The sequence below is a fragment of the Mchenga conophoros genome, linkage group LG15 (assembly GCF_057382185.1).
Source record: "Mchenga conophoros isolate Kocher_MC1m ecotype Shallow Benthic linkage group LG15, M_conophoros_male_GT1.1, whole genome shotgun sequence".
Lineage (NCBI taxonomy): Eukaryota > Metazoa > Chordata > Actinopteri > Cichliformes > Cichlidae > Mchenga > Mchenga conophoros.
The window spans coordinates 22,206,979-22,223,941 of NC_140540.1; the positions used below are offsets into that span (position 1 = coordinate 22,206,979).

Consider the following 16,963-nt stretch of genomic DNA (forward strand, 5'->3'; position numbering starts at 1 on the left):
ATGATGGTCTGCTGAGCAGCTGAGTGGAAGCCCTTCCTTTGAGTCAAAAACAACAGTAGTGCAGGGTGTGATACGGGGCGGGACAACCAATGACAAGTTGATACCATATGAACATGCACTGTGTTGCAGTGTGGATACATGAATCTCCTTTATGTAGTATTTTTTTCTTAGGTAATGTAAATATAAACATATTTGGATCTGACATTTGTCAGATCTGGACTCAAAACGTGAATCTGATACCAGTGAAAACAAGATGATATGGCCAATCTATTCTTATTACTATCAAATTTGTTTACTAGGCCATGCAGAAGCAGCATCAGTAACCAAGAGAGCTAAGACAACACAGAGGAAAATGAAGGCTAAGTGAAATTAGCTTGGAGGCATTTCACTCTGGCTAACCAACAGTATTTACTTGCATGTTGGCAAATGTTTTTAACTTAAGAGCAGCTATGGTCAAGTGAGCTGACACTACTATTTCTCTCTCTCTCGCTCACTCTCACTGTCAGTGCATGTAGTGTAACAACAAATGCTTTTACTGCACTTAACATGTTGTCCCCAAGTCTATGAGTTTTATTAAATGTCAGCAGTTGCATGTGTTTGTGTGCATGTGTGTGATGGTTGAACAGTAAAAGGACTCAAACTGAGAAAAGGAAAGAAGAAACTAGTGTGACTGTAAATAATAAAGCAAATAGCTTTTGTTCATTTTTAATTTAAATATTTTTGTCCTGTTGTCACTAATAAATAATTATTAGTTATTTATTTGAATTATTTACATTCAAAACATATTATTGAAGTAATATTTGTGTTGAGACTGACGTTGCCTGAAACATTAAAAAACACAAAGCTTAATTAACAGCTCAGTTAACCTCGGTACTGCATACTCGTTATCGGTAGATACCTGACACCATTATGCTGGTATGAGAACCGAGTAAAAGGAATACATTTTGACATCACTTGTCTCTTAGTTAGAATAAATGTAATAAATTAGTTTTCAGTGACACATGAAGTTGGTGTTTTGGACTTCAGTCCAATCAGAGCCACTTTCAGATTGTCTTTTTACAACACTGCCACCCAGTGGATATATTTGTCATATTTCTTGAGAAGAACAAACAGTAGAAGTTGTTGTGAAAGCTTGGGTAAATATTAATTGTGTACACCTACGCTATGTGGTGCAATTAACCCCAATTTTTGAACATGTAGTTTGAAGACCCCAACATTGTAACTGCTAGTGTCTTTGTATTGCACACTATAGTAACTACATTTCCTCCGCTGCTGCTGTGCTCTTATCTTATTTCCTTCAGCACACAGTTATGTCTGCAGTTCCTGTTCCGTGACTGACACGCTGCCTTCAACAAACAGTGGAAGGAAGACTGGACGTGGGGGAAGGGTGTTCACTGGTCTTGAGCGTGTGATAAAATATGGCAGAGACACCAACATCTTATCAAAGTACTCCGTAAGTAAGCTTCTTAAATATTGGTTTTAGATCCTTTTTCTCAGACTGTTAAAAGCTAAATCCCAGATTATACACTGCTAAGATTTGGGGTTTTTTCATTTGTTTTTTTATGCTGTGTTCTATTATAAGTTTGCGAAGAACAGCTGTTACCAGGATGTACGCATATTTACCTGAAGTTATTCAGCTTTGTTAAAGTCTGACTAAGGCACCTTTCTCTCTTTCCACGTCTCTACTTAGAAGCACAAATGAAGAAAATGGTGAGCAATTACATTTGTTTTTTCTAACTTAATCTCAAACACTTTACACTTCCTGACAGCACCATGCAGCAGACTAGTAAAAAGGAACCTCAAGTTTGGCGAATTGCAGAATTTGCAACTAAAATTGGAATTGCTTTTGGTTAAATGAGAGTGCATACTGGACTTGCAGTATATTCACTGCCTAGAAATGTAAATAATTGCTCCTGCTGCTCATAATTACTCTCATTTTTCATGTCTACGTCTAGTTTTAGACGTACCAGCACTGCTCAAACAGTTAATGCATCCTTACACTTCTGTGACTGCGACTGCATTGTCTTTGACCTTTTAAACTCTGGTTAAAAGCACCACGGTGTTGCAGGCCACTAAACATGCTCTGTTTTTTTCTGTATTGTTTTAACTTAGTTTCACTTTCTCTTTTAACTGGAAATTGTATTAGCATGCTAATCCATGCTAATCTAAACTGAAGGGCAGAGCTGCAGGTCTATGATTACTTCTGTGGTTTAAAGTTTAAACAGATTTTGGGAGCAGCTAAAAAAATCTATTTTGCTTAGATGGACTTCCATTAGATCTCTTCAGGTCTAATTAGATCTAAGTGTGCTAAGGGTACTTCCTGTTATTTCAAAGAAGACCTTCAAACACGTACTTAAAACCTTTTTATTCTTACAGTTAATTCTTTGTGTGTATGTGTGTGTGTGTGTTGTCTTGTATTTTATTACTACATAGTTTTTATCTTCCTATCTTTTAATTTAAGCACATTGTGTCTAATGAAATTTTCTACATTAATAAAATGTACATTCATACATTATACATTCTGTAATTAACATTGAGGTGAAAAGTTGACATAATTTTTAGATTATTTTGAAACTTGCAGAATGGACTCAAGGTTTATCTTCTTTTGCTTGAAGCTGTGCAGCTACACAAAGTTAAGAACAATTATCTAATTTTTTTCCCAAATCTTTAGCTTTGGGGGAAAAGTTCTACGTCTTCGTGGAGGGAAAGACAAATGGGACTCATCATTTCATTGTTAGAAAGATGATCACCTTTGGCCAAAGAGAGGTGAAGTCTCCAGAAGAATGTGACTACATTCTGGTTTTCTGTCCTGTTGTTTCACGAGTTGGAACCGACATCACAGAAGCCCTGAGCAACATGCCCCGTAAGAAAAGCTACATTATATTATTTAGCACTGATTGAATCTTATAAATGATTGTGGGAAGGTATTCTAAAAAATGCAACTGTATGTGACTGGTCTTACATTAGGTATCCACCCATGCAGTATTTACATAGAAAACTGGTTCAGCAACATGTGGCTCTTCAGGCAAAGAGCCACATGCAGCTTTTATGTTCTTACAGCATAGGCTACAGATGGAAAACATCTTTTGAATTTCTTGTTTTCAATCATTTCACCCTCTCTTCTTTGTGTTTTCAGGTGATAAACCAGCAATTCTGGTAGTGATGCATCATACCTTCGATACTGATTATGTTGCGGGTGAAAGCCGGAGACAGGTGGATAACCCACATGTCCGCCTCACTGTGGACTGTCTGTTTTATGAAGACAAACTCCTGAATTCCAACCTGAATGAGATCATGTGGCATGAGGTGAAGAAATTTTTGCGGGTTTCTCCTCCTACTCAGGTAAGTGACTGATCTAACACAAGGCTTATTATCAGTAAAGGATTATCACTGTGGCTGATTTCTTTCATTCTTTCTTTCAGATGTTTCCCTGTCAGAACTTCATGGACGGTAAGTATGACTGTAATATTTTGTCTTTTTAATTTAGTGAATTTTTTCTAAAGTGTTTTAGTGTAGAATTCCTCTTTGGTTTAAATTTCATTAACTGTCTAATGTGATGTAATTTAGCTTTTGAACTTGATCACATTTGTTTCCATATACAGCGCTGTCAATCAGATTAATCAGAATATAACAATGGTAATTGTAAATGATACCAGACTTATTGCTCTTTTCTTCTTTCTTTCTTTTTTTTTTTAGGTTGGAAAATACCTTTGATGGTGGCAATATTAATTGCTACAATTTTGGCTCTGCTAGTAATTTTAGGCCTATTTTTAACACGTTAAAAAGCCGCTGAAAGTGAAAGCTGATGTGGGTGTTTGTAGAGATGAGTCTCTTGATCAGTTAGCAAAAGTAGAATAGAAGTGAAATGATGTAAAAACTGATTATACTGATAGATATGTGAACAAATTCACTTTACTTGATGATAATATGAAATTATGTCATTATATTTCAAGTTTGTAGTTTGAGTGTGTGTATGTTTGTGTGTGTGTGTGTGTGTGTGTGTGTGTGTGTGTGCGTGTGTGTGTGTGTGTGTGTGTATGTTTGTGTGTGTGTGTGTGTGTGTGTGTGTGTGTGTGTGTGTGTGTGTGTGTGAGTGAATGTGGAGGTGGGGTTAATAAATAAAAACTCAGTTCTGAAATAAATCATATTTGTTAATAGTAATAATAATATTATTATATTTATTATGTTATAATTATGCAGCTTTATTTGATTATAATGTTGAGATTATATAATTTGTCAAGTACAAATTAAATCATGCGTATATGTGTGTGTTTTCTGTATTCATTTATTTATCTCTTTGTTTTAATAGTTTATTTATTAATTTTAGAAAAAATAAAGAGAGAAAACTCATATGCAGTATACATCTTTAGCAGTGATACCTTTGCTACATTTTCCCCAAAATATTTTGTTATACCTTTTGTTCACGTCGTCTGCTTTGGTTTTGTTTTTTCTAGAATTACTTTCCAAAAAATGAAACGTAAAAAATTAGATGAAACTTTTCTTTTTGCTGGAAATACTTGGTTATTTACAGTGTTTTGATCAGTATAAAACACTGGAAATTAACCAGAAAAATATATAATTTTTAGCATTTATCGTTTTTTTATTCTACGTTTATGTTCTCATGTTCCACACACCTGTTGTATCTTTCAAAGTTCTGATATTTTAAGAAGAAAACAATGCACTGCTGGACTGTGAAAACTCTTTTTTTGTTTGTAATTATACTTTCTCCTTGCAGGCTTTCACAAATATTAAAAAGTTGTGGGTTTTCCTCTATAACTATTTTTACAGAAGATGAGTAGTTATTCAATCAGCTAACAATTATAATCACATCTTGGCAGAACTTTTTTTCTTCTCACATCAAAGCTTTACATGATCATTAAGGTCTCTTTCATGAATGGTTTATAGTTGCAATAGCAATATCAAATTCTGAGGTGATTAGAGATAATAAAAAAATGAATACTACAAACCACTTGAACAACATTAGATTATGAAAATGACCAATAAAAGACCAGAGTTATAGCACCCAGACACAATTTAGGCATTGCTGAATTAGTTTTGGAGATGACCACATCAGTTGCATTGGATGGGAAAACTGTCTTCACTGTGTTTCTGTGTCACTTCGTCTTTGATGTCAAAGTTGTGCTGCTGCTTAAATGTGCTCAACATAAGGGCATAGAAAGCAATGAGAAGTGTTAGAAGATGTACATAAACTCCCAGGTGTACCGTCCCTGCCTTAGGATGATAAAGCAGAGTATGCTTTATGATGGCCTGTGCTATGATTGACAAGTCAACGCCATTTGAGAATACAATGTGTTTTACAGTCAGATTCAGCCCTTGCTTCTCATGTGACTTTTCAAAGCACCAGGTTGGAACTGGGTGTGGCATCAGTGTGGCTACATGCAACTTTCAGCTCTTTATTTTCCATTAAACACAGTAATCTTTAGAAAGTACAGAGGCACCAATCCCATTTTGTGAACATACTGTATATTTCAAATGCACAATTGACATTGTTTTATCTTGCATCAAACACTTTTGTGGTTTGTTCCTCTCATGAAATAGTGCGTCCACTAGGTGGAGATGCTGTAAAAAGATGCCATGTGAAAGGGGAACAGGAATAACGCCTGTCTTCAGATAGCAGCATCATGTGACACTGAAAGGACCTGTTTACTGACTAACCCTTTGCAAATCAAAAGTGAAAGTACTGGAATAGACAAGCATTCATTGTTTTTTCAGTGTGGTGAAGAAAATGTCAGACACAAGAGATTACCAAAGGATATTGTAAGTAAACATCTGAATTTTAAAAAACAAAAACATCTCTCTTAGGCTGTGAAATGCTGCCTCTCTGCCATGCATTAGAGTAATAGATTTCTATCCATCTAAGGTTGTTTTCTATTTTTAGTCTTCCGGTTCTAGTAAGGGTTTACACTGAGCACCTTTTACTAACCTTGTTACATATTAACCAACTAGCTGTATTTATTGGATTGTTAAATTCAGACTAAAAGCTGCTTTCTCTTTCATAATCCCGATACAGAGACCAGGAAGAAGTAGAGCAAGGTGGGAAAAAATACAACCTATTTTCTTATTTTATGAAACACTTAATGTTGCCTCCATAACACAACACTAACTTTGTAGTTGCTGATGAATAGAGCAAGTTGCAGCTGTAGCATTAAAGGATTTAAACACCAAAAGGGAAATAAAGATGAATGAGAGAAGTGGCCAGAACATAAATGCTGAGTTTGCATGCGTGCATGTAGGTGTGTGTGTGGAAATCTAAGAACACCAGTAATTCAGTAGCTTCTAGAACCATCTTTAGCAGCAATAAGTATGACTCTGTAAAAGGGTGTATTTTATTTTTATTATGACTACAGTTATAATTGCACAGCATTGTGTGGATATGTAACAGTTTTAAAGAGTTACTTTGGAAAACTACCCACATCTTCTGTTCCTTCATCTTTAGTTTCATGGAAAACATTCCATGTCTGGTTGGCGGGAAGAACAAATGAGGCTCACTATCCCATTATTGAAATGCTCAAAAGAATTGGTCAAACTCAGGTGAATTCTCCAGAAGAATGTGACTATCTTCTGGTTTTCTGTCCTGTTGTTTCACGAGTTGGAACAGACATCACAGATGCCCTGAGCAACCTGCCCTGTAAGAAATACTATATGAGATTACTTAATCTGAGAAATGTAACTGTATGTGAATGGTGTAATAGCAGGATAATTAATTAAATAATTGTAGAAATGTATTTTGAGACCACAGCCTAAAAATTAAAGTTTATCTGCATCTGCCTGGTCTTATATAAGGTATCCACGTCTGTATATTTAACATATTTATTTCTCATAACAAATTTGTAAGTAATAAGAAATAAATATGGATAACTAATGGATTAAAAATAGAAATAACTAAAACATATTTGTGACAAAAGGGTCATGCTTAACAGCCTTCATGGTCTGCAGTATGAGCTACAAAAGTAGAAACTTAATTTATGTGCTTCACTTTGTTTCCGACTCAGTTGATCTGGTTGCGTCTGTGCTTACAGGTAGTAAACCAGTGATTCTGGTGGTGATGCATCATACCATCAATCCTCATTATGTTGTATCTAAAAGTCAGAGACAGGTGAACAACCAAAACGTTCATCTCACCGTGGACTGTCTATTTTATGAGGACAAACTCCTGAACTGCAAACTCAATGATAACTTAGAAGATACACTCTTCAAGCTTTTTAAACTTTCAGTTTGTCAGGTAATGATTTCTCATACTGATTTAGTATTACACTTATATGCAATGACAGAGTTGTGTGCTGTGATATTTTTAAAATCAGTGATAATGATTTCTTTCTGTCTTTCTTTTTATTCTTCAGATGATTTTGTGGCGTAAGTATGACAGTCTTGATGTTATGTTACGCCATTTTCTAAACTGATGAAAACTTTGTGGTACAAGTTTCACCAACCATATAATGTTATTTCAGTGGACATTTTGAACTCTTTTCTTCTAAACAATAATATATTTCTCTATGATCTATTTGATCTTAGGTTTTTTTTTTCTGATTTTCAGAGTCAAAAAAATTGCATCTAGTGTTGTAATGTCCATCAAAAATAAAACCATTTATAAACATGGTTAAAATTTTGAATTAAACAATTAAATATCCTCATAAGTATAGATTGTTTTATATTTAGCTGACTTATTGTCCGTTTCCTGCCTTTATTTTAGATCTGAGGAGTCTTTGGACATGGTGTTGTATTACAACAAAATGATTCATCAGGAAGTCACTGTGCAACTAAATTAAACGTAACCTTTCTGGATTGTGCTGTTATTACCTTTAATACTTTATAGTTATGAAGTTTTGGGGTAGAATTTACTGATCTATACTGTTTGTTATATATCTATCACTGTTTTATATCTGGATCACAATAGAGGTGTAATGTTGCAAACATACCAGATCTGCAGATAATCTTTGCACACTGCGTGAAGATAAATATATATATATATATATGTATAAGAAAAAACATGAATAAAAAAAGAGTTAAGAAGTGAGTTCTTAATTATTTACTCCTTATTACGCCGTAATACTGCAGACATGCTAAAAGGCTCCAAAGTTCATTAAAAAGATGTTTTGGTTGCTAACTATACCTAGCTATAGTGATGGCAAAGGAAATGTTGTGTTTTATAAACATGTATCTTCACCGGGCTGCATGGCACTAACGCATTAACGAGCTAAACTAACGCGTTGCGGCCACGCAGCCCCACGCACGGGGCAATCTGCACGTGCGTGCAGATGTGTTTGCAGTGTTTATAGTCATCGATAAGAGGTAAGGGATGTGCATTTGGTACAGTGACAGAGTTCACCTTTCGGAAGTCAGTACAGAATCTTGGGCTTCCATCTGACTTCGTGTCTCGGAGACATGGTGAACTCCAAGAGCTGGAGCTTGGAACTGCAAATCCATTCTGATGAAGATACTCAACTTCCTGTTTTATGATTTCCCGCTTTGCTGGACTAACCCGATAAGCGCGCTGTTTGATTGGTGTAGGGTTAGTCAGCACCACATCATGTTTTATGACAGTGGTTTGAGACGGGATGAATTGTCAGGGCTCTGTGTGCGGGCAGGCGGAGGTGAGGATCCAAATGCAGGACTCGTGGAGACAGGATTTCAACTCAAAAAAGCTTCTCATCTCAGCTTTATTGCTGGTAAGGAACAAAACATAAACAGAACAATGAACGCTGAAAACGGAAACACACAGGCAGGATCCGAGGGTACAACATGACACTGAGCAAAGGCAAACACAGGGTTTATATACACAGGGGAGTAATCAGGGAATTGAAAACAGGAGGGAGACACAGCTGGGAGAGATTAGGGCTAACGAGACAGGGGGAGCGAAGTTAGACATACTGACATAAGTCGTAACCCTTCAAAATAAAACAGGAAACAATACACAAATATGCAGACTAAGAAAACACGGACTTTACACTGGTAGAACTAAACCTAAACCAGAATAAGCTGGAACATACTTATTAATAATCATCATCATCACCATAGCCTGACAAGAAATCAAGAAAATAACCAAAAATACAAAAGCCACGAGAAACTCCAAATGCTGGGTCGAAACGACCCAGGACAGTGGCATGACTGGGGAGAACAAGTTCCAGGCAATTGATACGTGGTTGCCAGATACAATGCTGAGACAAGAGGAGGAGATAGAAGATACTAACATCAAGACAAGAAACCTCCTTATCGTTCATGAAGGGTGTCACATCAAGCCCAGCACCAGCCAAGGTAAGTACCAGAACCAGTATCCGGGATGAAACAAGATCCATTAGCACCATATGTTATCTCACTAGGAGCATGCCCTGATGTTGCCTGGCATGCATACAAACTGGTGAGGATCATACAAACTGCTGATTACCATTTTGAGGTGCTGGAATGCAAAATGTTAAATTGTCTAACTAGCCACGTAATTTTCTTTTTCTTTGATCTTTGGGATGTTTTTGAAATCAGCTGTGTGATCATTTTTATTCCCATTAAATAATGTGGGATCTTTTCATTCCTCACACATTACACAGTCCATAAAATTATAGATGTCAAGCTTGATTTTATTTTATTGATATTTAATATGTTTTCAACGGTTCCTTTTCCTTTACTAAGCAGAAACAGTTTGTATCTTCTGACTATGGAATAAAGACACTTTTTATGTCTGACTGACTGATACTTGCAATTCCATTCATCAAGAAAACAAGCTCACGTCCCAAAAGACACTCATTCTCTCTGAGATGGATTCATTCTGATCAGATTGGTTTTGCCAAGCCACATTTTAATGCATATAATTAACACACAGTATGAAAAACAAACAATTTCTCTGCATAAAATAAATAAATAAATGTAAGTAAATTAACTTACATTTATTTTTGAGGTGATGAAGTTAACAATAACTTTTAATAAGCACGTTCTATCTTGCACAGTGTAATGTTTGTCAAGGATTTCTTTGTGAGTTTCCATGTACAGTCATGTAAATTAAGTAAGCTAACTATTTTCCTCATATTGTTTCTGATCGATTTTATCCAGTTATCTCCACACTCACAGGTGATAAACCAGTAATTCTAGTGGTGATACATCATGCCTTCAATCTCATTATGTAAGAGATGAAAGCTGGAGACACTAAGAATCCAAAGTCTCTATGAGCTACCAATATCATTTAATAAGCAAGGCAAGTTTATTTGTATAGCACAATTCAACAACAAGGTGATTCAAAGTGCTTTACAGAGACATTAGAAACAAAAACAAATAAAAAGCATGATTTAAAATTGATTAAAACAAGCAAACTAACTAATAAACAAACAAAGAAACAAAACAGTATATAAAGTCAAAACAGATAAAATCAGAACAGTAGATAAAATCAGTAGTTAAATGTAAGTTTTGAAATTTAAGCTTAAAAGTGTGGATTTGGTGTTTTATTCAAATGCAGCTGAGAATAGGTGAGTCTTCAACCTGGATTTAAATAAACTGAGTGTTTCAGCTGATCTGAGGCTTTCTGGGAGTTTGTTCCAGATATATGGAGCATAAAAGCTGAATGCAGCTTCTCCGTGTCTGGTTCTGACTCTGGGAACTGATAAAAGACTGGATTCAGATGACCTGAGGGATCTGGAAGGTTCATACTGGGTCAGGAGGTCACTCCTGACCTATTTTGGTCCTAAACCATTCAGAGCTTTATAGACCAGCATCAGGACTTTAAAGTCTATCCTCTGACGGACAGGCAGCCAGTGTAAAGACCTCAGAGCTGGACTGATGTGGTCCACTTTTTTGGTCTTAGTGAGGACTCGAGCAGCAGAGTTCTGAATGAGCTGTAGTTGTCTGACTGATTTTTTAGGTAGACCTGTAAAGATGCTGTTACAGTAATCAAGCCTACTAAAGATGAATGCATGGACTAGTTTTTCCAGGTCCTGTTGAGACATCAGATCTTTTATCCTTGAAATATTCTTGAGGTGATAGTAAGCTGATTTTGTTATTGTCTTAATGTGTTTTTCTAAGTTTAGGTCTGCATCCATAATATGAGGTTTATGAGATTTGTAGTTCTTTGTTGCATCTTGATTTTCATGAGTAAAACAAAATAATATCCATGTTTCAAAGGGCAATTTCCTGGTTCAAATTTGATCAAACTTATAATGTAACAGGGTGGGCCCAAATTACTCAATGGGTGTTCTGGGCAGAGACCCAGAGGCCCATGCACAGGAAAATGAAAAACAAATGAAAGAAGAAGTAGAAGACAAAAAAAATAAATAAATCTAGAATTATTGTCTAAATTAAAGCAATATAAAAACATTACTTTTCTCCCCTCATTATAACAAAATGTAACATGTAGCTGGAGCATAATACAGAGTAATTCCTATTTACTTGCCATATTTTCTCCTAGACTGCTGAGGCTAAAAGTCTCTCCCAAACTCAGCTTGGTAGTGAGATTATCCTAGTTCCAAAATGGAAAACATGGAATTTAGGATATGGAATAAAGAGTTGCCGCTTTTAAGAAAATTTCCAACTCCCTTTATTTTTAACTATGTCAGGATAAAACCACTGCAGTTTATGATAATATGCAAGTTAATCTTGAGGTTAGTTACAACATGGGTCACAAGCCGATTGGTTTAATGACCTCAAATGTGTGTGCTTTCATCGGTCATGATTGACACTTATATGGGAGGTACTGTCAAGAAGTGAGACATGTGACCAAAGTGGTGTAGGCAAGAGATGCTGAAAGGAGGAAGAGGAGATTGTTGGGCACACGGAGGAAGAGAGACAAGAGATAGCAGGTATGTTTAAGGGTGTTTGTGTATGTGTGTGTGTGTGTGTGTGTGTGTGTGTGTGTAGGGGGACAATTAATATGTGAGTGCACAGATTCATTCTCAACTGGACATAAATGATGATCAAAGGTTGTATATATGATAAATTCATCAAAACCCAGCCTCTAACACAGTGCGCTGAATCTTAGCTTCGAATGTCCAGTATATTCTAATCAGTGTCAATCAATTTAAGCATTCACTTAACCTACAGTATCTAAACCTGTGTGGGAAATGTGTGGTAAAGACACAGATAATGAAATTTAATTATTAATACAATATACATCATGAAAAACGAAAGCTGAAATTGATTCAGTTTAGTACTTTTTTCTGTATGCTCTGTGATTTTAAAGGCCTTAAATTCAGTGATATATACTGTAAATGTTTTTCTCAGAGATCTTAAAGTAGTTAAATCACTGCTGATAGTCTGGCTGTTTATATTTTCACATTTTTGTGTCTGTAGGGCTGTTTGATGATGATTTGGACTCCTCTGGGAGATGAGGACACACCCACATCTGTTCCATACTGCAGCCATTGATGGTGTGACAGATGCACACACTGGAAAATCAGCACCTGGACTTCATGCAGGAGAGACGGCCTCAGAGATGGACCAATCAGAGAGCTCCTTACATCCCACAGTGTGGCAAATTTCGAATAGCTGCAGTATTTTTTAAAATGAAGTTGTTAATCCAACAGCTAATCCAAAGGTTAATCCCTGAGCGAACAGGAATCAAAAATGGATTTTGAAATCCAATTTATTAAATTGGAATTCAAAAATGAATTTACAAATGGAGAATTTATTCTACAATTCAATATTTAAGCACAGAATTCTTTATTTCGATGTGCGCGTGGCTCTTGTGGTCCTCCATAGTTTTTAGCTTAGCTTCATCAGCTCCAAAAAGATATTATGTCATGGTTTGCTAAGAGGACTCGTGTACAGGACACACTGAAAGCAGGTTAACAATGTTTAACTAACAAAGTCAATATCAATTGAAAACAGCTGAAATAAACCAAAAAATTTTCTTTGAAGCAAAACTCAGAGAACTGTTAGTCAAAAGCAGGTAAGTAGCTGAGGTTTCTTTGATAATTTCACTTTAAGCTATATAAAGTTTCTATGAACTTGGCTTTAATATCATCGATTTCCTCGGATACAGTACTGTACGAATGCTTTGAGCCAACCTGACTTTCTTTGTATTTTTTCTCCAATAGGCACACCTCATTGTAGGCTTTGTTGAGGTCCTTGTACTTGGCTTCTTTCATCAAAATTAGTTTTTGTTTACTAAGCCCTGTAACACCAGCATGAATTATTCAAACATAAAAAAGGCACTCAATTCCATACTTACCCTTATTCACAACAACTTGGCATAGAACTGACTGAAATTGTGTCTCTAGGGACTTTGTCTGTCTGTCTGTCTTTGCCCATCAGAGACCCATCATTTGTCATTTCTTTTCTTGTCATTTCTGCAGGGAAGGGGTGGTGCAGCAGGTTTGAGGGGCAATGCCAGTAAGGCTGGGAAACGAGCTGCAGCCTCATCCAACCTCTTTTTTTTCCCAGGTGCCCAGCCACCCTTCAGTTTCATCATATCATCCCAAACAATAGCTGTAGCTGTCATGAACTCCTGCCTGCAGAGCCTCCTCAACAATGAGGAGTTCATTAGAGACGTCAGCCGTCAGGAGACTTTGTGGAGAGCAGTCTCAGAAGCTCGGCTCTTAAGGTGCGCTACATCAACCTTCTACTTTCTTCAAAAACCTGAAGAACAAAGATATCTAACACCAGAAATGTCTGTTTACCCTTTCCTTGTTACAGAAGGCTCATGGACATCAGGAACTGTCATGAATCAAGAGATTATGACCTTAAAAAACGCCGCCTAATATCTTTTAAGAAGGCATTCAGCAAACAGGTTCCTGAATACAAAGGCAGTGCGCAGAAAGTTATTTGGACATTTTGTTTTTTGCTTTACCTTCTAATGTTTATGTTTATGTTCTAAATCTCCTCTGTGTTTTTCTTTCAGGACGCTCATGAATTCCTAACCTTGTTCCTCAATGAGGTGAAAAGCCTCTCACCTCACCTGAAGAGGGAAGCAGCTCTCCTGGGCCAAAGTTATACCTGCCCAGTAGAAGACCATCATGTTTTCAAAATGGAAAACATGAGGACATGCAAGAGGTAAGCCAGTCTTTCAGAAACACAGGGCTGATTGCAACATTTTCATATACCTCTTTTCCACCTACCTGATCGTTACTTTAACTACGTTACTCCTTAAATGTGTAGCTGCGGTCACCAGTCATCACGCCAGGAGGAATTCACAAGCTTGTCTCTTGACCTGGTTCCAGAGGGGTCTGTTGAGGACATGTTAGGGACATACTTGAAGGTAAGATCACAAATTCGAGATGTAGTATCACTGATCTTAACACACCTTTTTTGTTTGTGTTTGTGTACATATGTTGTGATTTTTTTTCTACCATAAAGCCTGTTTTCTCTGTGCTGTTGTTTAGGAACAAAAAATCGAATTTACCTGTGACTGTGGAGGGACGACCTCGGAAGTGAAGCCGTCTTTTGATACACTGCCAACGTGAGTAAGGTCACATCAGAATTGATCGACTGACCTGATTTCCAAACTGTGGCGAACTAAACATCAGAGTTTTTAAGACAACACTTGAGCAGTCATTTTGCCCCATCTTCGGTTTGTGTTTGACACTCATTCTTCTTATTTTGTACCTTGGGTTTTTTTTCTTTTCTGCCAGAGTCCTCATCTTTCACCTGAAGAGGTTTGGCTTTACAAAAACCCACAAGCTTCAGAAGGTGAATGACCCCGTCAGGCTGCAGAGGGACTTGGTGGTGTCATCCAAACAGGTAAAAACAGACTGCAGAACATCTCAGAGAATCAGCTTAATTATCGCACTGATGTGAGACTTTATGAAACTGATCTTTGGATTTGTTCCTTCTCAGGGTGATGGCCGTTATGGACTCATAAGCATCATTAGTCACTATGGAGGCACAGAATCAGGTAAAACAACTGACTTGTTACAAACAGAAAATGATTGAACAGAACTTGCTACTTTTGAGTGAAGGACTCACACACAAAAGCTTTTGATGTTTTAAGAAGCACTAAGTCCAAACCACTGTTTGCTTGAATCAGTTGACTTTTAGAAGTTGGATTCATTTGTCTTAATGTGATTTCAGGACACTACATCTGTAATTCTGTGCATCCTGAGGAGAGTCCACAGTCTACATCAGATCCTTGGCTCACCTATAATGATGCACAGGTGCTCCACACAACTGGATCGGCAGTTTTTGAGGAACAGCAGCAGTCTGCCTACATCCTGTTTTACAAGAGAAACGTAAGAAGACACAGCAGCTGAGAGAATTTTGAAATGTCCTATTACCTTGTTAATCATTTTTCTCTTCATTCTAAAACAGGATGTGGAATGAAGTTAGAGCCATCATCATGCTGAGAAGGAACAACCGTCATCTCAGACCGCTGGTAAGTATTGCCCTTAGGAGGAAGGGTCCTCCCAGAGAGCCTGGTTCCTCCCAAGATTTCTTCCTCCAGGAGGGAGTTTTTTCTTGCCACCGTCGCCCCACATTCACCGGTCTCATCAGCAGAGACATTGTTCACCTTCTAAGACCTGGACTTTTTAATGGCATGCATTTTTAATTTCTCTGTGCCATTTTGGGTTGATTGGGACCTGATGAATGTAAAAAACAAAGAATTACCTGATTTTTTTTTCACCTGATTTTTATTTCGGTGAAAAATGAGATCCACATATGAGGACATATGGCAGCATGATGTCCTCATACATGAATATCAGGCCTTTGTATAGCAACATTTTATATTTTGGTCTAGACAACCCAAAATGTAATGTCCACATATATGGACTCCAGGTCCTAGGAGGTTAAAACAAAGTCTACTAGTGGTGCACCACTACTAGAGATAGTCAGGATCGGTGTTTGGCTTGCTCTCTGGGAACAACAAAAAAATAAACAAATAAATTAATAATAAAATAAAATAAAGATATTATTTATTTATTTATAATTAAAATTAACATAACAACAAAAACAAAAATAACTAATAAAAACTAAGTAACTAAGTATTCAACTGTGTTTTGTGAAATTTGTAATGAGTCTCAGTTAAGTTGATGTCACAGAAGTTTCTGAATCAACCATTTAGATTGTTCAACAAACAGATTTACTCAGGTAAAGATGGTAAGCTGGAGCACTGGTACCCTTCTAGTTCAGTTTAAGTTTTTAGACAAATATTCCCTCATTCAGTTGCAGTTTCTGCTTACATTATACATTATTTAGCTGCAAATGTTTAGCTGCAAGTAGCAAAGTCCAAAAGTGACAACATTTCCACTGCACTCTCTCCAGAAATGGCATATAGAACTTTTGACCAAATTAGACATTTATCCTTGAAAAATCCATGAAAATCTTTAATTGTACCTTTTATCACATTTTAACAAGTTACTGTCTCCTGCTGCATGTTTCCTGTTTTGGCTGAACTTCATCAGCTCAAAAAACACACCGTGCTGTGGTATACTGAAAGAACTCATGTACAGGACACACTGAAAGCAGGTTTACAACGTTTAATTAACAAAGTCAAGATCAGTTAACAACAACTGAACGAAAGATTTACTTTTTCTCATCGGTAAAATGGTCAGATGAGGTCCATGCCAATGTGCTCAAGTGGTACCTCCATTAAGGGCAGTAAGGGCATAAAGGCACTTTTGGAATGGCCAGCTGGTTCACCAGCTGACACCACTGGACGCACACCATCAGCTCACATCCAAACAGATTCCTGGCCAGTAAAATCGGTCAATTTTTGGGTCCAGAGTCTTATCTTATTCCAGGTGACCAGCCATCGAGTTGTAACGAGTCACCTAAAAAAATCATTTCTCAGTGGCTCTTCTGCGACCATTGTGTTCTTCCATTGTACAAGTGTCACGACACGCTCAACATGGTCTGTCGTTACAAAATGTGGAAATGTCAGGGCGCACTATTTGACTATCAGCTCTCATCATTTGATCAAAGGGCGAATTGCATAGTGCCATTATCTTCTGTGTAGCGAATTGCTGGAACCGGCAAGCTGAACGCGGCCCAAACGCCACATGTCCCTATTGGCTGTGTGTGCAGCCCTGCATAC

General features: G+C 37.0%; 3 protein-coding genes across 4 annotated transcripts; all 3 read left to right on the top strand.

Annotated features, from left to right (window-relative positions):
- Nucleotides 1-1,295: 1,295 nt before the first annotated feature.
- LOC146558315 (uncharacterized) lies at nucleotides 1,296-4,267 on the top strand. The gene is made up of 6 exons (XM_085248174.1): nucleotides 1,296-1,453; nucleotides 1,691-1,710; nucleotides 2,672-2,863; nucleotides 3,137-3,342; nucleotides 3,423-3,450; nucleotides 3,697-4,267. Exons 1-6 carry the CDS (start codon nucleotides 1,419-1,421, stop codon nucleotides 3,780-3,782), a joined length of 567 nt encoding a protein of 188 aa, XP_085104300.1. The 5' UTR covers nucleotides 1,296-1,418; the 3' UTR covers nucleotides 3,783-4,267.
- Nucleotides 4,268-5,594: 1,327 nt separating this feature from the next.
- Nucleotides 5,595-8,021, top strand: LOC146558316 (uncharacterized). Of its 2 annotated transcripts, XM_085248180.1 has the most exons (6): nucleotides 5,610-5,778; nucleotides 6,032-6,054; nucleotides 6,458-6,649; nucleotides 7,041-7,243; nucleotides 7,362-7,374; nucleotides 7,712-8,021. In XM_085248180.1, exons 1-6 carry the CDS (start codon nucleotides 5,747-5,749, stop codon nucleotides 7,753-7,755), a joined length of 507 nt encoding a protein of 168 aa, XP_085104306.1. In that variant the 5' UTR covers nucleotides 5,610-5,746; the 3' UTR covers nucleotides 7,756-8,021. The 2 variants fall into 2 exon arrangements, with proteins under 2 accessions (XP_085104305.1, XP_085104306.1); XM_085248179.1 differs by having other exon boundaries at nucleotides 5,595-5,778; nucleotides 7,362-8,021.
- Nucleotides 8,022-13,433: 5,412 nt separating this feature from the next.
- Nucleotides 13,434-15,252, top strand: LOC146558317 (ubiquitin carboxyl-terminal hydrolase 37-like). The gene is made up of 9 exons (XM_085247775.1): nucleotides 13,434-13,537; nucleotides 13,630-13,753; nucleotides 13,835-13,986; nucleotides 14,092-14,191; nucleotides 14,316-14,392; nucleotides 14,565-14,673; nucleotides 14,770-14,827; nucleotides 15,004-15,161; nucleotides 15,241-15,252. Exons 1-9 carry the CDS (start codon nucleotides 13,434-13,436, stop codon nucleotides 15,250-15,252), a joined length of 894 nt encoding a protein of 297 aa, XP_085103901.1.
- The last annotated feature ends 1,711 nt before the right edge of the window (nucleotides 15,253-16,963 follow it).